Raw genomic sequence first — 23,915 nt, forward strand, 5'->3', positions numbered from 1 at the left:
AATTTCTGTGACAGAATTAGGTGAGTAGGTGCACTACTACATTTTTTTACTCACAGCACAACAGCCTGGCAATAGTAATTGAGATCACAAAAGAAAATGAACCACATTGCATTCATGGCAGAGAAAAATACAGCTTGCACATTTTATCTGCATTCAAATGCTATTTCTGCCTTGTAAATACAACTTCCTGCTCTGATCCTGTATTCATGACTTGATAAATATGGAAAAGAATAGCAAGAGGTTAGGCAAAAGAAAATTATTTCAAGTTTTTGGTACAAGGCATAAAGTTTAATGATTGGACAATCATGATCTGGAATTATGTAATGAAAATTACAAACCTGTGAGTAAAGCTGCAGAAGTACTTCAGTCAACAATACCTTGCAGAAACATTGCAAGGCAAACACAGAGCACTATTAAATTCTACAGTACGAAGAATTTCCAGTTACATCCCTGCTGTGAAACTCACTTGGGAACAAAAGGGATCATTGTTAAATAATAATCTGAACATGACTGTGTTGTAATATGACAACAGGCCATTAGATCTTGTTTTGTTTTTTGAGGAGATTTAGACAAGTGCCCAAGCTGCCAGGTAAGTTACTTTTCAGAATATCTACTGAAGCCAAACATTAATAGTACCACTAACAGGTCCTGGTAACACTGAACCTGCAGATGCATCACTGCTGAACACTTTTCACGTGCTATGTTCAAAAATATATTCTTACATTACTCTCGTATTTCTACAGGTCTTTTTTCCTGCTGGCTGAAACTCATTATTGTAATATAAGCCTCATAACATTGAAAGTATTAATATTCATGCAAACTTGTTCACAGTGGGAAAGCAGTGACTCAGACCCCTAATTTCTCTTACACGTTCTACCAACAATCTCCTAAGAAATTGTGTCAAATACTGTGACTTTATATAAACAGCTCCAGTTAAAATTTCAAGAAAGCACACCAAGTACCTTTTCAAAAAAATCTTATTTTTATTTTTTGCAGTAACTGTATCATCATTAACAGCTTTCATCTCTAACAAACTGAAGCAAGTCAGTACACACAAAAATCTATGCAAGGTCAAGCAGATCCTAAATTGTAGAACAAGTTACAGAAATGCAGTACATCTAGGTGTGTAACAAGCCTAAGGGTAGTTAGTTCACCCTAACACTTTAAGCACAGTCACTCAAGTTTTGTGAATTTTTCAGAGCTGTTAAAATGTTTCATATTTTCTTTAAAAAGGAAACAGCTAAAAGATTTATAGAAATTACTGATTTTTAACCAAAATTCTTATGTCTAAATCATTACAATGCAGTGAGGACCCTTCTTCAGCTGTAATACCACTGCTCTGCAAAACAAAACAAAAAAAAAAGAAAATTAGTCACTTTGCTGTATTAGGCATAAATTATCATTAGCAGCCTAAACACTTGCCAGCTCACACTGCATATATTCCCATTTCTTTCAAGTTTGCCAAGTCCACTTATCAGCTCCTGGCTTTCTCTCTGAGCTGGAACAGAAGTGAATATAAAACCAATCACTTCTGCAATAAAGGGCTTTGCCTTTTTAAATGCTGGCTGAAAACCTGAGACTTACCAAACAAGAGCCTGCATGTGATCCCCTATTGCTCTACAGTAACAGACTCACAAACCAAGACAGTCCACTTGGGTTTTCTGCAAGGGATTTATGAACTAATTTTTTAGATTAAAATATTTCATTATTAATGAGCAGTTTTGATGAATAAGCTTTATTCCCTCAGTCTCTGAATGCAGTTTGTTCTAACTGATGCATTTGGCTGGATCTGATGCATTTGTTATTTACTGTACTTTCCTGGTGTAAATCCAGAAGGCAGCACAAGAGGAAAAGAGTGACAGAAGGCAAAAATTAGCCCAATTCAGTTAGAACTGAAGAACCATAGGATTAACAACAGATAGGGCAAACATCTCAGTATGTACTGAAGACCTCCCAGGAGGCTGTACAGGAGTCCTGAACTAATATGGATCACTGGAAATTTAAGCTACCCAGCCCCTCAAAAGCCTTGTCATGTTAGATTTTAGCAAGAAAACTTAGCACTTCCCTGTCCACATCCTGGAGACCCCCAAAATAAAAAAAATTGTAGAACAGAATTACTCTTAGGTATATTCTGCTGTGCTTCCAGATTAGTTTTACCTGAAGCAAATCCTTAACCCCTAAGGATGCCAATGATGTAGGAGCAGACACCATGCAGAGATTCCCAGCAGTGTTCCCGTGCCAGTTTCATTGCTTCCGTTTCATTTTCAGACCCTTGACCACGTTGGGTTGGGTCAGAGTTTTGCCCCTCTTCTCTCAGAGGAATGGCAGCTTTCTGGACTGATTTTTCCTGGTTTGCTAGATCTTCTGCCTCCATACCAGCAGCTATTTGCCTCATGAGAGCCTCTGGGGGAGCCTTTTGGCACATGGTGGTCTTCAACACTTCCATGGATTCGCAAGCGTGTGAGACCTTTCTGAGCTCTGCAGCGATCTGATTCCAGTAAATCTTTGGGTTATTTCTGAAAGCACGACAGACTGATGGCTTGCCAGTGAATTCACACCAGTAGGACAAACCTTGGCTTTTGCATTCAATTCTAAGTTTCATATCCTCATCACCGCCACTTGTGGTTATTGTGCAAACATCTTTGGTTTTAGTTCGAAATTTGATTTCTTCACCATTGCTTCTCTTCTTTGGCTTCAGCTTCTGTGCCAGTCCTCCCATGCCACAGATGACAACTAATAAAAGGAGAGCAAAACTCTTCATGATGAGAGGAGTGAACTGAGATCCTTGAACAACACAATCCAAAGAAGTAAAAGCAGTGAGTAAATGGCTGCTCACAATTTAAAGTCTTGGGGCACAAAGAAGCTTCTATCCAGCTAAACACGGGATGTAAGGGTTGGGCATTTTTATGAAAATAATAAATCACACTTCAATAGGCAAATGCCCATAATTTATGGCCTGAGGGAGTGTCAAATTATCTTGGGAGTGTGAAGTCCCAAGAAGATAACAAGACAAGTCTTGTAAATGCAGTTAAAATACAGAACAACAGTTGTATAACGGAGAAGCACATTCCTATCCAGGATGAACATGTCATATTTGATCTTTAACACATATTTTCCATTCTCCAGCTGCTTTATAGCTCTATCTTCATGCTAGAGCTTGTAAGATGATATCTAAGTAAAAAAAGATAGAAGTACCAAAGCAATCTCTGCATCTGGATGATTATAAATGTCCTGGTAGTGTAAGTGTCCTGATAAAAAGCTGATTTATGGAATGGGCTTTCTGTGGATTTTCACAGTAAGGATGCAACTTTAGCTCTTCCTTTTTTCCACACATGACATGCACTGGGGATGCATGGAAGGATCAACTGTACATTCTTTGAGCCATGTATGTACCCAAGAAAAGAAATAAAGCTTAAGCAAAATAAGGTATTACAGGTCCAAAAACATACCAAACATCTGGAAGTTTTATCATCATTTTCACATCACCAGTCACTTTCAGCCAACAGAGCAAGACAGCAGAACTAACTTATCACAATTCTCAGCAGCAGGTAACAGACCACAGAGCATGTCAGACAGGTATTTGCAATTCACCACTTTCTTTTTTAAATAGATATTTTCCTGTTTGTATCAAGTGAGCTGTAAAAATGCCATAAAACAAAGGCAGGAGAACAGAAATATTGTAGTGCTGAATCCTGTCCTAGCAGTTTCTGCTACACTAACTAAAAACAGAGCTAAGGAAAAAACACCGTAACTTCCTTAGCATTCAGAAGGACATGAGGATAAATCCCTCCCCTGCTGTGGCAATCCACAGCACTTTTCTGGGTAGTGAGACCCCCACTAGGCACTTCTTCCAAAGACATCTCTGCTACAGCCAGCCTGACCTGAGCAGCTCCTGGAAAGGGCTATTGGATTGTTTAGGTATGCTGCAGTAACTGTGGGGTGATGGAAACCCTGGGTTTAAGACTGGCCATACATAATGGAACAGAACAGCAGTTTGTGTATTTAGTCACTCACTAGGTAGTGCTAAACAAAATACTAAGGCAAACCCAATCCTTTTAACACAGATGGCAAAGCAGAACACCATCAACAGCAACATAAGCTTCATTAATAGAAGAGGGACAAGAGTCCCTTGCTGCTGTGGCAGCCCAGATAACCTGAAAGCTGCCTGCTTGAAGCAGCAGCCACCTGAACAGCCATTCTGGGTATCCTAACCTTGTTCTTCCAGTGTGCCATCAGGTTCCCATGACTAAATACCGTTTGACAGAGAGAACAACCTTGTCCTCTTTTCATTTGCTCTCCACGGATATTTTAATAACATTTTTAGCAGAAACCTCACCTCTAGCTTCTTTCCATTAGTTCCTCCTCTCTCTTTCTAGGCACAGTGGTGTGGCTCCAGCTAAGTCTTAGGACAATAATGGCATAAGCCTACTTAAGACTTACCATTCACTCTTCCATTGTTCTCTGGGGAGTCTTCTCACCCTACAGCCAGCCAGAAGAATCTTGTTGCCCACCTCAAATCCCTACTGCAAGCACTTGAATACCTCCTAATATTTGACAAAAAAATGTATTGTTCACACTTTGTTATGCACAACAGCACCGAGAATTTTTATATTTGCTGATGAGTCCAAAGCAATTCAAAAATTAATTTATACCAGTTTCAGATCTCTTGTTCTCAAAGTTTTTCAAGTGTAATAATGAAAACAAATAAACCACAAGGATAAGGAGAAATATCAAAGCTTGGACTCAAATATATTTATGTGTTCAGCTGCTATGTTCCCACCAAGTGTTTGGCTCATTCTAATCTGACATTTCACTCCTGTCTGCCTGTGCTTCAGATTAAACAGTTTGTGGTCTCTTGTATCAGTAGAAAATAATTGTCCTTTTACAAGGTAAGCTAGGATGCCAGCAGTGAACTGTGGGAGCTGAAGAACTAGCAAATATTTAATTCTGCTGCCAGTGCCATACAGAAACAGGTACCCTGCACAGCTCATAGCTTGAATCCTACCATCTTTGCATAGTTCACATTCTTGGTAGAAGTTGGAAGCTCCCACACCCAGAGTCAAAGTCCTTTCAGTCCTCCCTGCTGCAAAAGTAAAAGTCAGATGTAGCAAAGATTTTTAATCAGGGTAAAGAAATTCACTCTGTGCAGCTCTTCTGAGAGATGTCTCTGCAACAAAACAAGGGAGAACCAAACATAAGGTAGTTAAGCAAGATCTTTTTTATTTAAATGAACTGGGAATATTTTCTCAAATTAAAAATAGAAACTTTTAAAAATCTGCAATTCTGAACATTACATATACACATATGCTACATACTGTCAATTAGAAATGTTTCCATTTATGACATAAAAATGAAAAATTTAAGGTTATTCCGGATTAGAGACTGGTATAATTTTTCAGCATTTCTTAAAAATTATAATAATGATGTACAGGATTATCACTACTTCAAGACAATGAACCCTGTTTGAAACTAAGTTAACAATACTGATAGATGAAGAGATACTATTTTAGATTGAAATATTGACTACTTCACCTGCCAGAAGGTTTTACACTGGTAACAGTTTTGGCCTTGTTGATAAAGTCTACTGTTAACTAATTCAGCAATTCAACCATATGCCTAAATTCAGTGAAATAACTCTAACAGTACAAATGTTAACTCCAATTGCTAAACAGATTTGAATTTCAATGTTGTAAATCACAGCATAGTATTATTTAGCAAAAATACTACCACTGCCTCCAAAAGAGCCACAGTGATACTATTAAGGACATTACAGAAGTGGGTGTGAAAGAAGAAAAGGAAGATAGACAATGTAAAGCATTCCAAAAATTGCCAACACAGGACATCCCTCATGCTCTTTTTGAGTACTACTGAACTCTAGAAAGCTTAGCTTTTTCACTATATTATGCATCCCACACACCCCCAACCCTCCCACCCAAAGTTTAAAAACAAACTTCTCCAAAAAGTCCCTTTCAGGTCTATACAGCAAAACCCACTAAATATTAAATAATTAAGAAAAGAAAAAAAAAAAGAAAAGAGAGAGAAAACAAAACTGACAAAACTGCAACTGAGCTTTTCAGACACACAAAGAGACACTGTGGACCCCATTACAATCCAAATTTAGTCCAATGTAGTCATTCAAGAGCACCAAATAGCAACACTGATCATGCTGGTAAATTCATTTGTGAAGAGTATTATACAATATTAAAATCTTAACTAAACACTTAGAAGTTTTAAGAAAAATGTATATACAAAAGTCTCTGGTATACAAAATGTATTTTTATGTAAACGTGTATGTACTGTATTTAACACAAATCAACAATTTAAGATAAGAACTTGAACAATTTTAAGAGAATTGCTAGGCAAAGGCTGTTAATCTAATTAATTTATATACTGTGATGTAAGGTAGAAAGCCCAGTGTAAAAAAGTAAAAAACCAAAAAAATGTTTTCATCCAAGCCTTGAACAGTGGTATTTGAGAGGCAGTGCCCTGATCACAAAATAGTCTGTACAGTAGTTTATGGCATAACATTCAATAGTACATTTGGGATTTACAGTACAGCTGACATAAAACAAGTGGCTCAGGATCTGTCAGATGAATGGAAACACCAACACCCTTGGAAGAACAATGATGTACTACTCCCATAGAAGAGTCTTGAGCCTCATTTATATAGCCTGGAAATAATAACAAAAAACAATTCAGGAAAAAATTTATAAAGACTGAATTTCTATCAAATTTAAACACAATGAAGAGATAGATTTTAATACAAACATCAATATGACTGAATAACTTTTCTTGGTTTTAGACCTCACAGCATACTCCTGTTGCAGCAATCAGAGCAGCCTTCCTAAAATAGTAAAGTAGTACTAGGTCTAGAATTGATTTAAGTTTATTACTTACCCCTCAACATTTCCAGTATGTGTTACCACTGTTCCACAGAGCTACATGAGAAAAAGAAGAAAAAAAACCATAAAATAAACCCATTATTTTGTTTTGTCCACAAATGCAACAGAAATACTGTGTCTAACTTAGGTGAGACCAGCTCAGTTGGCCTAAGATAGTCTCAATGTTTTACTCACTTAATCAAGTATTTTTCAAACAAGAGGAAATAGATTCATGGTTTTCTCCACCAACCTTCCAGGTTATTTTTGTTTCATTGTAGAAATAAATACTTGGATTGCCTATTCAACACCCCTCTTTTGTGAATTTAATCCAGCCCCACATTTTGCTCTCACAAAAATGGTGGCCGCATTTGAGGTTATTTGTGTCTTTGACATGTGTATAAAAATACCTGTGTGAGACACATATACCTCATGTAGCTCTTACTTGTACTTAGATATCTTACTGTTATAAAAATATTTGCATCTCTTTTCAGCAAAATTTTACATCTCTTTTTCAGCTGATTTTGAAGGATCAAAAAGCCCAAGCCCAACCCTATGGCATTCCTTAAACCTGCAAAAGTATAGGTGGTGTACAGAGATCTAATCAAAGTAATGTCTTTCAAACTATATCCAAAAATAATTTGTAGGAAATGAGAAAAATCAAGGATAGCATAAAAGCAAAGAGTACGCTCAAATTTGATTTTATTCATATGGGAATGCCACGCTGAGAAATTCAAAGCATGTATGCCATAATTAGGAGTTTTTCAAATTACCTCAAATTAGCACATCAGAAGACAGCACTGCATCAAACTGAATCTTTAAATTTTAGCATTTTATCAAAATAAGTCAGGACTGAACTAGTGGATCTTTGTGTACAAGATTATTTTATGCTAGTAATTTTTAGGTTGTTCAGCAATGCTGAATTAAACTATTTATCAAGGACTGAAATATTGAAAGAAAACATGCTATGAACCTCAAGAATATTAAAAGTCATATTAAAGATTGAAAGATCAGAAAAGGAATTCTAAGGCCTGGGAAATTATTAATTTTCTCTTGTGTAAAATCCTCAAAGTCCTTAAAACTGAGAGTCCTTAGATATGCCAGTGGAGAGTTTTTTGGACTTAAACTCCTCATCAGTTAATCTGGGGAGTAAGAACCCTTAAGCTGCAGAACAGACCACAACAATTGTGATCATAAATATCAATAAAAATATCATTATAGAGAGACTTCTTTCAGAAGGAGACATGAATGAAGATTTGGTCAGTAAGTAATTATTGTAAAATACACTCCTAAATAATAATAATTATAATAGCCATCCTCATTATCATCATCAGATGTAACCATGAACTCTGTCAAGACCCAAACTTCAAGCTCTCTCTATTCACCTGTTATTTAAAGCATAGTGGTATCTTCTCTATAAATACTCAACCTATACATTCAGTCATGAAGTTGCAAAGGCAGGCACAGTGAGCTACAGATTTCAATCATAAATTTAAACTGTTCTTAAGCAACTTGCAAATTTTGCAAAACCAAATAAGGAAGTTGTGGGATATAGAGTATTACCCCCTGGAAACTGAGTCTTACAACTAGCTCATGTTTTACAGCACAGAAGCTGCAGAGGCAGAAGATAACCCCAACATCCTCCTTTTTTTGAACATAACCTGAGCTTCTTCTACATTCTAGTCCTATCCATGCACAAACACCCATTTTCTATGTTCATGCTTCCTGCATACCTGGAACACTTGCCTTTTACACAGGAAATCTCACCATTTAAAAATAAAACTACTCAGGATGCATTTCCATCCTATCACTTTCATATGCTATCAAAGTATTTTAATAGGTTTGTCAATTTAAGACCAACCACTGTGCTGACTAAATACCTGATTACATGGATTTTAAGATCAAATTTACCAATTACTTTGTTAAATTGCAGGAAAGTACTTCTATACCTGGTGTTATGTAAAGAATATTTGAGAAATATACATTATACAGCATTTGCTATAGTGAAAAATCATGCAAAAAAAAACCCCAGAGAATTAAGAGATTCACTTTAAAGCATGGAGAAAATGGGAAATGTGATTAAAAGAGAAACTGAAGTAAGGACACACGAAGGCATGCAGTTTCAGACTTGGTTTACCTTGTAAAAACAGGATTGTGTATACCATATAAATGCTCTTTATGATAACCATTTTTACCATTTTCCGTACTGTAATAAAATAAATACACCAAGAAAGACCATGTTAACTATAAGATGCACTATGTACAATATGGCTTCTGAGACATGTACATGGATGATGGTATTATATGCAAAGATAAACTGTGTCTGTACAATAGAATATAACTTTTTCTTTGTAACATTCAATAGTTGTGATATAATTATAACTTTAGAGTTTATAGTATTTTTATATTCTCCAAAAATCAATTAATAATTTTTCTATTCTTGTTGAGTGCGAGACTCTAATATAATCTATCAAGTCTGGAGAAACAGAACATGTTACCTCTTTTGAAGTAACAAGTTACATTAAAAATATAAACCCTCCCATATTAATAAAATAATTTCAATAAATATCCGCAAGTCTTACATTTTCATGGGTATATTTTTGAAACTAAAAAACACAGAAAAGGAGGAGTAATTAACTAGACTCTAATAAGTGAGTAATTTCAGCTGTACATGCCTGTTTTCTGCTCTACTGACTTGTGAATGTGCAATGAAAAACAACCACTGTGAAATGGGAGAAATGCAGTGCACAGGCTAACTGAACAATGAGCAAAACAAGGAGTAGAAAAGAAAACAGTAAAAAAACTGACAGGAAAATACGTAAGAATAGTTATCATAAAGTAAAATGCCAAGTCCCTGAGACAGAGGAACTGCAATTGAAAAAGGAAAGACTGGTTAGGAATAACTAAGACAGCAAGAAAGCAAATAATTAATTAAAGGAGACTACAAATCAGGCACAATTCACTTTAACAGGTTACTTAGCAAAGCTAATAACTTGCACATTTGGAACTTATTTATATAAATGTTGCTCAGAAAGCTCTAAAGACCCCATTCTGGCATAAGATTCTCAAAGTCAGAGCCAGCACTATCTGCATTCATGGCAAGTCAAGGCTACCAAAGGCCACCTGCAGGAAGCACTTTGCAGGCACTGACCCAAACCTGTAGCATCACACATGAACATGCAGTTCTAATCTGGCAGCACAGGTTCAAGAATTACACCGCCTTCAACATGAAATACTAGAAAAAGCATTTTAATCCATTTGCCATTTAGTTTATTTTGGAATATATACTTACTCATCATAAACATCCTCTGTATCCATCCTACGATAGTATTTAGAGAGTTTTACAGCAAAAATTATGGCAGGAATTAGAAACATTGAAGAGCCTCCCAAACCAAACCAGAAGGTATTCTGAAATAAAAGCAATAGAAAAATCAAGGAAAAAAGGTCAAGGAGAAAACTAATCAGTAAAGTACTGAACCCCTGCTTGATATTCTAACCATTGTTACCAAAAGAACACAGTAGAAATTAGTTCTTGCAGTTTTTGTCAAAATATGAGTTTCCAGCACTTTCTTAAGGCATTCTATAACTTGCAAACTGCAGCCCAGTTTGTGTAACTAATTAAATTATTATACAGTTGAACTGAGTTATCACCTGGTGTTAAAATGATGATTTTTCAAATTTGATTTGTATTGGCTGGAGGCATTTTGACTTCCAAGTGACTCAGCTAAATTTTATCATCGGGGAAATCATGGTCCATCTCTCTCCAGAGGGGTAATGGCTCCACAAAGGAGAACAGAAGCTCTGTAACGTCTGAGCTAATCAATGAGTATAACATAGACTGGGAGGTTTTCATGGTTAAGCATTACCAAAATTAAACATTTCACAGTCGAGCATTATCAAGGCCAGAGCATTTTGGCTTGACTGATTACATGTATTACTGGTAGTAATACATGTTTAGGATATATAGATTATATACATATAATATTAGGATATACAGATTAGGATCTGATTAAAGTGCCATAAAGCTAAGTAGTTTAGGAGGCCTTTTAGGTACCTTCCAGGCACAAGGTGTCTTCTTTCCAAGTCCTTCTGGCAAGATGAAAAAGCCAGGATTTCCCTTCTATCCTGCTACAAGTCATGTTCAATGTCTCCAACATGCAGAAATTAATCAAGATCTGTCTGCTACAAATCTAGTAATAAAAACTAATTCAGGTTTTCTAGATTTCAGGCAAGATACCTGAAAAAGTTTTCCCTTGCTATTTTCTACTTACTTCTTGCCCACACCTTACCCTTGTAAGTTAGCGAGGGTTCCAAATGAAGCGTCATATCTTTATGATTTTCCATTTCAATGTGTTTCAGAAGCAATTAATTTTACAGAATTCTTGCTAATAGAAGCTTAAGTTTACTGAAAATCCAGAAAGTCCAGCACTGGTTTGTCTTTGGACTTGATCCAGATCAGAACATTCTCCTTGTATAACTTTTTGTGTGATACTTTATTATCTTACTTTGGAATAGTCGAGCCAGAATAATTAAACACAGATGTATGTTGAAAGAATTTCCCCCTTGATGCCCCATTCCAAGTAAAAAATGTTTCTTACCACAGAATCAGCTATATAGCTGCATAAAAAAATATCAACTGCTGTATCTATCACATTGGCAATAGGCTTGCATGCTGCTACTTCCATTGATATCTGAAAAAAAATTAAATTACAGTTTTAAATATCTAACAGAATAAAATAATCTCTAAAGTTTCTTAAGTTATAGCGTACTAAATTGTTATGTTTTACCCTATCGAAATTCAAAATAAATAACAGTAGGATACGCTATCAACTGAAAGTCTTTTAAACATCAGCTAACTTTCTCAAGGGCTGCAGCTGAAGAGAGAAAAATAAAACAAGATGCTAATGACATCAATTTGAACTATGCAGGGTCAGGTTGAGCAAAGTACTGGCAAAAATGGTAGATGATTTCAGGCTAGCCCTGAAAATGATACTGTTAAATTTGCACTTCATTCCAACCAACACAACTCATCATTTCCATTCTGTAATGCAACAAAACTATAGGAAACTGATTTTCCCATTCACAGTAAGTACAAATGTATTAAAACCCGAAATGACAAAACACACTATCAAAATAACATCATTATTATTGATTTTATTACTAATACTGTTTAGCTTTCTTATTTTTAAACACAGCTTCTCTCAATAAAGTAAATGCTCCTTACCGACTCCTTGACCCACTCAGTGTACTGCTCAAAGTAGCCAATTATGGTGTCCATGTACTTTTTTGTCTCCTAGGACCAGATCAAAAAGAACAAAAGCAAATTAACCTCTATCTCTGTGACATCATAAATGAATATACTTTCATCAAATAGAGCTTACCTGGACAATAACTTGAGAAGCATTGTTATTTATGAGATCCTGGGCAGCATTAACAGCGCTAATGACATTTTTCACCTTAACCTGCACAGGAAGAGATGGTGTTTAATATAAACAAATCCCCTTCAGGCTGTTGCAATGGCTCTATGGCCACTGCCAGGAACCTACTCTCTTGATAAACCAGTGTCACTGTCTTGTCAAAACCTGACAAAAAGATGCAATTACAGACAGAACATGAGCCCGCCTAAGGATTCATGATCATCTCAATTTGCCTCATTCTGAAAAAGGATGAGTCAGTGGTTATGATGATCTTTTCCTAGAACCTACGTAACTAATTTATATACTAGGATAGGTTTTATCTTCCACTCTCCTTCCTTAAATCAATGTCTGTATATACAGTACAGACACACAAAGAGCACAGGAAGAAAACAGTGGGCCATGTACCATCACAACAACTCTTGAAGACTGAAGTAGGATTCTGTACAGCCAGAATATACCTCTAATCAACTACCTGAAGGACTGAGATATTTTTTCACACTCTCATAAATTCTCTCACAGAACACACACAAAGGACAGTGTGTGTTACAGAGCCTGAAAATGTAGAGATATTTCTTAAATATACTTATACTTAAATAAACATCATCCCTTTGTTATAAACACTGTACATCATGGCTTCTTCCCTCCTCACCCAGTTTCAAACGACAGATTCTAACAGATACCTAGCTGCTCTGCTGCTGTGGATGGGTGAGAACTGTAATGAGAAGCACTAAAGCAGGTATGGCCCATAAAGCTGTTGAGGCTATGACTGTGCTACTAGGATGGCTGTATTCTTGCTACCAGAGCCAAGGCAGGCTGGTGGCTGAAAGCTTTCCTTCCAGGAGAGCAATCATCCTGCTGCTCACTCTGGCAGAGTGAAGCCAGCTGGTCTCACTGTGGTGCAGGCACTACTGAGAGGGGAAATGTGAGCTGCCCTGGAAAAGCCTCTCTACAGATCCAGGATCTCAGAGCAAGGCTGGTGGTGCAGAAGCAGTAACATAATGAGTAAAAGCTAAAGAAACAGGCCCCAGTGGGAGCTGGGCATGGAACAAAAGCTGGTTAAGGATGTGAATCACATAGCTCTCTTATGTCAGTTGTACTTTTGCATTGTGTTTTGTGGTTGTTCCCCTGAGGTTTTTCTTTCAAGGATTCCAGAAAAGAAATCCCTACATTCTGAGGAAAACAAATAACACACTATACAGACTGGTACTGAAGCCTATTTCATCACCTGACAGTTCAGATTACAATGCATACTCCCAAAACAATCCCAATTTTTTTTTCCTTTACACAGGAGAGAGATCCAAATCCTTATTACTTCCTCAAGGCATTAAAATCTCTTGCAATACTGGAACAGCTAGAAATAGAAGAAAACTGTGCTGAAAATATATGCCCTGCATACATTTTCAGAAATCTATCATGCAGCAGAAAGATTTAAAACATAAAAATGTTCCTGTTGCCATGAAGAAAAGCTTACCATAAGTTCAGATGATGTCCTCTTCAGTAACCTAATGCTCTGATTTAAAGTGCTCTATTGGAAAGGAGGGAAGAAAAAAGCTTCAAGTACTTATTACAGGTAAGAGCCCACCTGTTTTAACCCTATGTTCATGCTTTGACCTTCTACAGATTATTTTGTTATTAGTATTACATATCCCATTGTATACAACAGTAACAACAGCTGCATTAAAATGAATACATTGTGGGTTTAATCATTGAATCAGTACTTCACCAACACCAACTTCACCAACTGATTTAACTAAAGTTAGACGCAATGAATTAGGATTGGAGGGAAGATGGAACAGTTAAACTCAGACCCAAATGTTCAGAGAATTCTATATTGTGCAATTTCTGGAAAAAGCACTTACCCTAGCTTTAACATATTTCTTGACAGTCAGTTTTGTAAAAGAAAAAAGAGATGAGAATAATTAGGAGTTAATTAGGAAAGAACAGCATAGAATCAGAGTGGACCAGAAGACCTAGTATTTTTCTGTAAGTGATACACACAATATCAGATGTTACAATAAACTAAAAGTCTTCATGATACGTGGAGGAAAAAGCAACACCTAACATGCAGGAGAGTCCCAGCTTGACACTTCACAAGACTGTGTCAAAATCAGGCAGAAGCAGCTCTTTTGCATCTTTCACAGCATCAATAAAAAAGACTTTGGCTCTACATACTACTCCCAGGAGTTTCCAATTCCAATACTGTTAGGCGATTGCTAACTCCAAGAAATAAAGTGTCAAATGATCATGGCTTTTATTACTGAAGACCACTGACAAGCAAAAAAAGAAAATGAGTGATTATGGGGGTTTTAGGGTTAAGAGTTTTGTAAGGTTCTCCCCTGCTTCTTCTTCTATTCATATATAATCACAAATAGCTATAGAAAAAAGTGGGGAAAAGGCCATTATTTTAGACAGCATTATAAAACAGCAGCCTTTTAAGAAAGCTTACTAACTTATTAAACACATACTTTAGCCAGATTACTCCTCATTGACACAACCTGTGCTTACAGAAGTCTAGCTTTCTAACCTCTTGAAGATATTTAGAGATTTGCATTTTCTACAAATATGTTTCAGTATTGCTTTAATGTTTTACCATAGCTTGCTCCAGTGGAACAACTTGCTGGTTATGAATCATTCGAATGTTGTTTGCATGTCCTTTTAAGGCGTTTTCCAGGGCTCCTTTTGGCTGCAAAAAATGCAATTATGCACTATTGTTCAATAATCTCAAAGCTTTCCAACAAAGCAAAAAACAATGAAAGTTACACATCCACTCCAGAACAGCTCATGCTAAAAATGGGGTATGACAAACTGAGTTCCTCAACACAAAGGCGGGGGGGGAAATCACTGTATTAATAAAACAAACCTCAGCAACCAAACCAGATATACTACCTTGCTTATCTGGCTATAACATTATCAAGACAGATTTAACTGAAGAGAATTTTCACATGATGCACTAAGTCATTTTAAATACAGAAGAGTGAGTACATCTCCCTTGCACTCACCACAGACTTGACTGCAAGAACCCTGCAGCACTGCACTCCAGCTGGGACAAGCATCTCCCAGTCATGGGTACTTGCTTTTGGTTTGGAAATGTGGACATCACCCTGAGGCACCCTCTGCTTTGTCAGGGGCACAGAATTTAAAGTATTTTCAGCCAGTCACTTGGAAAGGCACCTGTGAAGGGTATTTCCTATTTTTGTGGCCCCTACCTTTCAGCCACATGTGAGTTTCTGCTCTGATTTTCAAGTCCAAATGCTTGTCTGGAGCTCATGCCCATTACCAAATACTGTAAAATTTGGTTTTACCCTCAGATAAAAATTTATTTTCCATTTCCTTTTGGTGGCAGAACCATTTGGTTCCCTGCATACACACTGCTAACTCCATTTTGGATGGGTAACAATGGCAGACCTCAGTCCTCAGAGATGTGTTTGCTTCCTGTGAAGTGTTCATGTGAGCACTCAGCTGGGTCACTGAGCAGTTTCAGGATGCTTCATCTCCTATACTGAGTGAATTAATTTACCTAACACCATATGTTGGTTGTATTGCTTCCTCCTCCATACCCTGACCCCTTGGCTTAATGCAGGTTTTATTCCATTTGCTACTTTCAGTCTAAAAAGCTACGTTCAATTTTGTGTCAGGTGCCAAAAGATGCAAACTAGACACTCAAAGTCAATTAATTCCTTAAGTGTTTAGGGGTTTTTTGATTGGTTTTAAGAGCTATCACTAGTAACAAATTAAGATCATAAAATATTGGAAACCAGTACCATTTTTTAAAATAACCGAACTTTTATAATACATTGTATTACTGGAGTTTTGGCCTCCTGTTAAAAGACATTTCAGAGATTACATGAAATAGCAGTTAAAGGAAGAAATAAAAACATCCACTGTAACAGTGAACACATTTACTTATTTACACAATTCTTTCTTTTATATGAAGAAATTACTCTGTCTGATCTATTCTTAATTCTGATGCTTCCTTAAGACTCTTCTACAAAAAACAGTGAAAGCAACCTACCAGCACAATGCACTTTCCTTTATGGAACTATGTTTGAAGAACCTCAGCTCTCACTTAAACCCAGAGCTGTCTAACCTTGACATGAGTACACGTGTGGCAGGAAAACCCTTCACCCAACAAAAAAAACCAGCAACAAGTATGACTGAATGATGCAAGACAGAGCAAACACACCAGAGCCTCCCCTAGTGCCATGCTCCTTGAGGAGGGATGGATATCTGACATATTCCAAACAAGGTGGTCTCACCCTGATCATCCCTCAGTGATCCAAGCAATTGCACATGTGCAACATAACTCTTCCTCCTGCACTGCAGTGCAGGAAATCTGTCCTCGGCTCATCCAAACCATGACCCTCATTCTGAAAAGTGAGTATGACCTGATGTGGACATGCATAACCAACAGATCAACTGAACAGTCACTGTCAACACGGATCTGTGCCACTTGCAGATTCATTTGTGGGCAATGTTGTAGCAATACCCTCTGACCATTGTCCTGAGTTCAAAAGCCCTTCAGATAAGACAGTTTCTTTTGTGCATTTTCCCTCCACAATAGAGCTCCAGTTCTCATTACAAACTGCCACAGTATTAATTTTGCATCTAACCAATTTTTCCTCCAACTGGGAATCTAAAATGTAATAGGAAATACTGAAATGAAGCATTCCCCTCACTGCTCAAGCAAAGAGTGGAATTTAAGAAAATACATTTTCAAAGCATAAAAGAATACACAAAAATCAATAATTAGCGACATGTAAAATACAGCTCATAGGCAACACTGATCTTCAATATTTTTCCTTACATGACATTGCACCACGTGAGTAAATGTTTGAAGTACAAAAATTCTCCCATGTAAAGTCTACCTTGCTATGTATTTATATTTACTTGGTATATAAATTATATATTTTATGTGTTATTATATTGCTGAATTTGACTTACCAGCTGGTCTGCTCTCGCTTCTAAATCATTAGCAAATGACAGAAGATCAACCTTGGTAACACTTTTATTGATCTGAAAAAAGATGTGAGCAGTAAGAAAAGGAGTATGGTGTTATTTTATTTACAGACAGTTTGCATTTAACTATATCACCTATTCTGTCTACTCTATTTTTTACTTTATTAACTTCTTAAGTGCTTTTTTCCTCAACTTGTATGAACCCCCAAAACATGGTGTTTCACACATAAGCAGACTTTGCTGTTTTGCCCACTGGTAAACAAACATTTTATTGTATGTTTTGTCCCAGTCATGTCTGTAGTTGAATACAGTCTCACCTCTGTCAAATATGCTGAAAAGTCTATCCCATCTATTCCTGAAGAGCTGAAATTCAGAAGATTCTCCTTCCCAATTTCATCCAGCAGAATGATTTTGCTGAGGTTTATCTGAATGTGTTCAATTTTAAGTGCTACATCTTCTGTATACTGAAAGAGAAACGAAAGTAAGTACAAAAGTAGTTTGCAACCAGAACATATTTTTATAGCCCCCGTCCAAAGCATCCTGTGCTTTTGCTGACTCCTCATTTTCATGAAGAAGCACACATAGATTTTTTGCTCACATCAGTTTAATTCAATGAAATTTAACAGAATCTACTAAGCCATATTCTAACCTGCCTTTGTCTCTTTCATACCAAGAGATTACTTGCCTTCCATTCTGTTTTAACCAACATCCCTCCAGGAAATGTTATCCTTTAAGAATGGTAAGTTACACCCCTGGCCCTCAGTAAGGAAACCTAGAGAAGTCAGTATCTCAGTTGTGGCCAGGACAGACACACTTTGCCACAAGACTGGATGAGACTCCTCTAAATACTATTTTACCCCAACTACTTCCAACCCAACCAGAATAATTCTTAGAACCAAGATATATATAATATCCTGGATCAACATAAACCTGACTGGAATCAGAGACTAACACACCCACACAGGTGTTTATATAAAAAGAAAACTGTCACTGAACACCATAAGCAGTCTTTGGAAGATAGACTTCAACCTTCCACACAAATTTCAAAATTAAACCAAACATTATTATCAGCACATAAAAAAAAGCACATCAGAAAATCTTCCCTGGCCCACTGAGACTGGTAAAAAGTATCTTATTTGTAAATCAACTTCCTTCCTTCAGATTAGCTTGGGCAGCTCTTGCCTCCCTGTAGGATGCTCTGTTTGTAAAAACCAAAATCCCATGAAAAACCCAGACATGGTATATGGTGTTTCAAGAGTCAATATCCTTCAGAATCATGCACTCATTCATAGTTTCTTTACTTACCATACTAATATTTAAAAGCTCATTGATATTAAACAGATGTTCTAGGTGAAGGGAAGTATAAATTCCTTTGTTTTCCTTGCAATCACTGAAAGAATACAAATACACAGATCAGCCTAAAAACCACATTGAGGACCAAGTATTAACAGAATTATTAACAATGTTTTCTTATTCTAAGAAAATCAGCCCTTTAGAAAACAAAATACTGATTATATTTTTTGAAGCTCAGTCAGTAGGAGAAGTGATTAACAATTTCTGAAAGATACAAAGTATTTTATCAATTAGCTTGACTAATATTGTCATACAGTAGTATGCTCACTATCTCTAGTAACTCATACATAGGAACAAACGGGTTTTGCTTGAGAATCACTAGAATGTTTCTGGAATCACTAGAATGTTTCTGGAATCACTAGAATGTTTCTGGAACATGTGCAATATTTTGATGTGCCCGAAATACAAAGCATAAAATATACCACAAAACCAGTATGTATAAATTGAATTAAATAAAAAGAAATTAAATATGAACTGAATTAAATCTTAATCATAACTCTAATACCTGTACACTTTCTCAAAAGTCAAGTTAACATTTGGATTTTTAAAGATGATGCCAGCAAGATAGTTTTTCCAGTGCTTATTCAGTAAGTAAGGTGTATCCAAAACCTAGAAGGCAAAATTCAGTAATGTTACTATAATTCCAAGTTTCTTTATGTATTTATTCATATGTGGTCTTTTAACACATAACCACATCTAAGCTTATCACCCACTAAGGAAAATGCAAGCAAAACCAGTGAATTCAAACTCTTTGGAGCATAAAGTGAATATTAAAGCTCCCCATTACCAAGGAACAACTGAATCAGAAAAATCTGTCTCCAAAGGAAGACAAGCATGCAGTATTAACACTGCAAAGCAAATTAAACCAAGAAAGGATGAATGCCTCTATTTGGTTTGTAAGGAGGAAGTAAAACCAGATCCAAATTCACTTGAAATGTCCCATCAAAATTATATGCCCTACAGAACAAGGACAAGAACTCTGGGAGTCATGGGGATTAATTGTTTAATAACATGAATAACCTCACCTTGAATAAATTTTTATCTTCAAAGGGCTCACAGACCAATTTTTCTACATTTCCACCCGTGACAAAAGTGAGCACCACTACAATCATCAGCACCCAGGAGAAAAGAAAACTGAATCCAACACCACTGAAAAAGAAGGTTAAGAAGTTTTTGCTTTATAAGAATACATTGTGTATACATATATATACGTACTTGGGGCAACAGTGAAGCTAACACTTAGCACCTATAACAGAAATATGAAAACTGATTGATGGTTGAAATAGTTCTGTTTTCCAAATATGTTCTTGCCCTCTGAAACATCTTAAATGTTTCAGCCCTGTAAAGTCTTCAGCTAAAATGCATTTGAAACCTAACATTAGCATTGGGCATGCAAACTGTTTTAAAAATTACATTTAAGGGAAAAAATACCATACAATTTTCCTTTTTAAATTCAACTCTCTTGTGCTCTCAAGAAGGTTTTAGACTTTCAGATGCAATCTTCTCCTGCACCCAGTAGAAATGACATTAAACCATTCCTAGGCACTTTTCAACCTAAAACCTCCAGAAACACTCTCAGAAGGTCAAGTGTTTCTTGTCTCCTTGCATGGCTTTTTTCCAAACTTTGAACAAATGTTCCAAGTTTACTAGAAAGTTATTAATTCCCTCAGTTTTTGCATTTTCCAAAGGGACTTGCACAGAAATTCACTGGCCACAGCACTTGCCTTATAATGGTAAATTCAGAGGTTTTATTCTTCAGCTGTGATCCTCAATGAAAGAAAAACTCCAAATCCCCAAGTCCCTCAATCTAAGTGTGTGAGATCAATACTTATTTCTATTCTCAGCACATGCACCTAAGTAACAAACCAAATTTTTTTCATATCTACATCTTTCAAAAACTCAACCAAACACACTTTCTACCCTTACTTTCTTTTTCCCTGGTGAATAAAACTTACGCCATAAGAAAGTTTCCTCCAGTGTTGGAGATACAGCCTCTGGTTGTTGGAGAAGCATGTTTATCATACCCACAGGTGCCACACAGCAATCCAAGGTAGTAAAAGACCAGAATCAGGACCAACATGCAGCACAGAATGAGACAACCCAGCCACCTAAGGAATAAAAGATAAAGTTCTATTGTCATCTTATTGCAGGGGTTCCATACTGTTGTCTCCTTATCGCTAAAGTTTCAGACCTTGTTGGTGTTTCTCATGGGCATCTCCTCAGAGCACTGACTCTCTCTTCTTCACAAAGCAGCCAACTGACTCCAGCTCTCTTCTCAACCAGCCACCCCACTCTTCTATAGCACTCTTTTATAGCACTCTTCTTCTCACTGGTTACAGCTGTGGCCTGTTAAAGTCAGGCCTGCTCCTTATCTTTGATAATTGGCACAGCTGCAACCCCTTACAGGTAAGATTACTTTTTACACTATCTTTATTTTCTTAAATTCTATCCTCCTACAAAGTTTTTGGTTATTTTCACATGAAGAACACATTGGAGACCTTCAGGAGACGTGATGCAATACTATATTTGCAAATGTCCCACTCATGATTCTGTTTGAGCAACCAGTGTCAGCAAAGACACACAGATTTGCTACACTAGCATGTATTTGGGGCCAGCCTGTTTTGACAGGCACTGGATTGCAGTCAGCTGCTACTGAAGGACTGGGGAACACAGCACAGGAACAAGGTGTTCCCCAGGTAATGCAGGTGAACTGGACTGAAGCATCAAAGTGCTCCAAGTGGAGCAAGCAAGTATTCAAAGCAGATGTTCATCAGCAATTTATTAATGAATAAATGGAGAAATTTATGAATGTGGACTGGCCATTGGTCATGAAGTACATAGTTGCTCTTACTGTGAGGCTTACTAACAATTTTGCACACTGTGTTAGACTTGTAGTTGTAAATAAATATATTTAAGGCTGTAAAAACCTAGGCTTTATGTTTCTGTCCTGGACTGCTTTCAATGTATGGAACAGCTAATGGAACTTGACCAGGAGAAAAATCCTGGATAAGAAATGAACTTTCATTTTTATTAATTACATCACATAACAATTCTATGTGTCCAGGTATTTGGAGCATATCCATTTATTCACACATTACATATCTACCCTTTCATACTCTCCCAGTGCCCTCTGCACTTCTTTTTCCCTTCTGTTGTCACTTCTTCAGCTTTTATTTTTTAAGTTCCCTTTTCTCTTCCCTGTAGTTTTGTAGAGAAAAATCTGTAGAAGAATTATTGCAATGAACATGCACAGCCAATAAAAAGAAAACTATGAATGCTGACAGGCATATTTATAAAAGGATACCTATTAAGAACTACAAATAATGCACCTGTAATTAAGAAAAGAATAGATAGAAAGTAATTTGGGCAGCTACAGGCTTATTGGTTTCATTTGTAATTGAAGTACTGTTAGGTTAGGTTTGACAAACCAGGTATTTAAGTGCCATATAGATGAGATTTATTCTCCTGTAGCAGAATAAAACAATATATTTGATTAAATGTAGTATGAGCTTCAATGAAATTATCAATAAATTTGTCAAATTAAGGCTCACCACAAAAGCTGTCAGATAAGAAATGGGCTAAAGGTAAGATTCTAAGCAAGGTTCTAAAAGTTCAGTTTTCTGTTCACTTTTATTTATCAATGCATTAAACCCAGCAACACACATTCTGTAGCACTGAAACCAATTATGGCACAAAAACAGAAACAAATATTGATTAGGAAGTCAAGCAAAGTATCAAACAAAATGTAGGGAGAATTTAGTGAGCTAAAATGGACAGAAATGGCTAAATCTGGACAAAGACAGATAGTATGAAAATGAAAAGTTTTACAAGTCAAAATATGAGGTTACTCAACTGTAAGAAACAAAAGTCTCAAGAAGTATGTTTTTCTCAAGGTAAAATCAACCACAAAGACCACTAAGGACAAGCACAGGTGCATGAGGATTTACAAGGTGTGAAGCAGAATCCCTCCTACTCCTGCTCTGCAGTACAAAAGGTGCAGTAACAATGGATTGGCTCCAAGGCCTCTCTGCTCCTCTGCCCTCAGAATTCACTCATTCATCCCAACTCAATGGAAACAAGACCCAGATAAAAGGTCACCCTGGCATTATGAAATAATCAGTTCCTTTGGGAGTTGTGTCTTTGACATCTGCCTGTATCTATCCTTCCTGAAAAACACCTGAAGGTCTACAGAGCAGAAACCACCTCTTGCTCTGTGGTGAAACAAGAGCTGGTTATTGATCCAGTTATTGATTATACAATCCAGTTGTTGATTAGCTGTGCTTTTTGCTTTTATCAAAATGCCAGTACCAAACAACTGATTTATACATCTTTCTTTCACTGTGTGCATCATTACCCATTTACTTTCCTTTACAGAACATTAAAATAATACAAAGTATTAACAACAGCTAGCACTTCATTCCTGCCTTACTTCTTGTACATACCTGTAAAAATCATACTGCTCCACTAGTGGAAAATAATCTTGAACATATGCCTCACTCTGTGTAAGATGCACCATCAAATCTGCCAAAATCTTCTGAACAGGGAGCGCTCTTGTGAAGGTAGTAATATTTGAACCAATGGATTCCAGCACACTTTTGATGTCTAAAAGAACAAACATATTTCACTGTTACAGATCCTTAGAGGAAATTCACATTCCATTTATGCATTATAAAATGTTATTAAGCCATTTGCCACATGAAACAAGCAAGCCATGAAGACAAGTGTGAGGAAAACACAAGCAGGCAACAGAAGCATCAAGCTTTGAAATAGCACAATGGCATTTCAAAATGCACACTTTGCTTTAGCATTCAGTTTAATGGTTCAAGATGCAGACATTGAGCCAGAGATCTTCCTCCTTCCTCTCATTATAATGAATGTGTCACTTTTTATCTAGCCAACCTAAATCTTGCTTTTCATGCAATATTGCAAATGTCAACACTGAGCAAGACAATTAGCCACCAAGTTTACAAAGGAGAAGAACAGAATCTATTTAAACTCCATGTCTTGGGAATACAACACTGTGACAGAAATTGGACTGCCTATATTGAGAATCTATACTAGTAATTTTCAATCTTATTAAAAGAGATTACTCAAATGAACTCATTCCAATTAGTTAGCAACACTCCTGAGGTAACAATCCATTAAGCCATTTTCCCCTCAGATTATGACCTAAGATGCTACCCTCTACTTACAGTTTAGATAGACACTATTTAGATATACAAAGACATGATTAATTCACTTATTATATATATTGTCTCTGTGTAAAATGCAGTTTCTCTATGCTCTTCCCTTCCTTCAACTGGAAATATAC

The 23,915-nt window shown here is 36.6% G+C and overlaps 2 protein-coding genes across 14 annotated transcripts in view; both read right to left on the bottom strand.

The window, feature by feature from the left end:
• Positions 1–2,170: 2,170 nt before the first annotated feature.
• FGFBP2 (fibroblast growth factor binding protein 2) lies at positions 2,171–2,719 on the bottom strand. The gene has a single exon (XM_071447271.1). The coding sequence runs from the start codon at positions 2,717–2,719 to the stop codon at positions 2,171–2,173; it is 549 nt and encodes a 182-aa protein (XP_071303372.1).
• Positions 2,720–5,195: 2,476 nt separating this feature from the next.
• Positions 5,196–23,915, bottom strand: part of PROM1 (prominin 1) — a 62,882-nt gene continuing 44,162 nt past the window's right edge. For 4 of the 13 annotated variants that reach the window (XR_011682321.1, XR_011682314.1, XR_011682316.1 and 1 more), the window contains 18 exons: positions 23,047–23,204; positions 20,560–20,712; positions 19,630–19,753; positions 19,110–19,213; positions 18,557–18,641; positions 17,569–17,715; positions 17,237–17,308; positions 14,886–14,978; positions 14,155–14,181; positions 13,767–13,820; positions 12,260–12,340; positions 12,103–12,171; positions 11,477–11,569; positions 10,171–10,286; positions 9,687–9,746; positions 9,016–9,084; positions 6,898–6,938; positions 5,196–6,671 (listed from right to left, as the gene is read on the bottom strand). Coding sequence is in view for 3 of the 13 variants with exons in the window: in XM_071447490.1 (XP_071303591.1) it covers positions 6,920–6,938; positions 10,171–10,286; positions 11,477–11,569; positions 12,103–12,171; positions 12,260–12,340; positions 13,767–13,820; positions 14,155–14,181; positions 14,886–14,978; positions 17,237–17,308; positions 17,569–17,715; positions 18,557–18,641; positions 19,110–19,213; positions 19,630–19,753; positions 20,560–20,712; positions 23,047–23,204 (1,395 nt within the window). In the remaining 10 variants the exon portion in view is untranslated. Of the gene's footprint in view, positions 6,672–6,897; positions 6,939–9,015; positions 9,085–9,686; positions 9,747–10,170; positions 10,287–11,476; positions 11,570–12,102; positions 12,172–12,259; positions 12,341–13,766; positions 13,821–14,154; positions 14,182–14,885; positions 14,979–17,236; positions 17,309–17,568; positions 17,716–18,556; positions 18,642–19,109; positions 19,214–19,629; positions 19,754–20,559; positions 20,713–23,046; positions 23,207–23,915 lie in introns of all 13 variants that reach the window. The other 9 variants (XR_011682323.1, XR_011682322.1, XM_071447492.1 and 6 more) reach the window with 7 other exon arrangements.

Source organism: Agelaius tricolor, unplaced genomic scaffold (genome assembly GCF_023055355.1).
Source record: "Agelaius tricolor isolate 1412-34295 unplaced genomic scaffold, bAgeTri1.0.p SCAF_24, whole genome shotgun sequence".
In the NCBI taxonomy this organism is placed as follows: Eukaryota; Metazoa; Chordata; class Aves; order Passeriformes; family Icteridae; genus Agelaius; species Agelaius tricolor.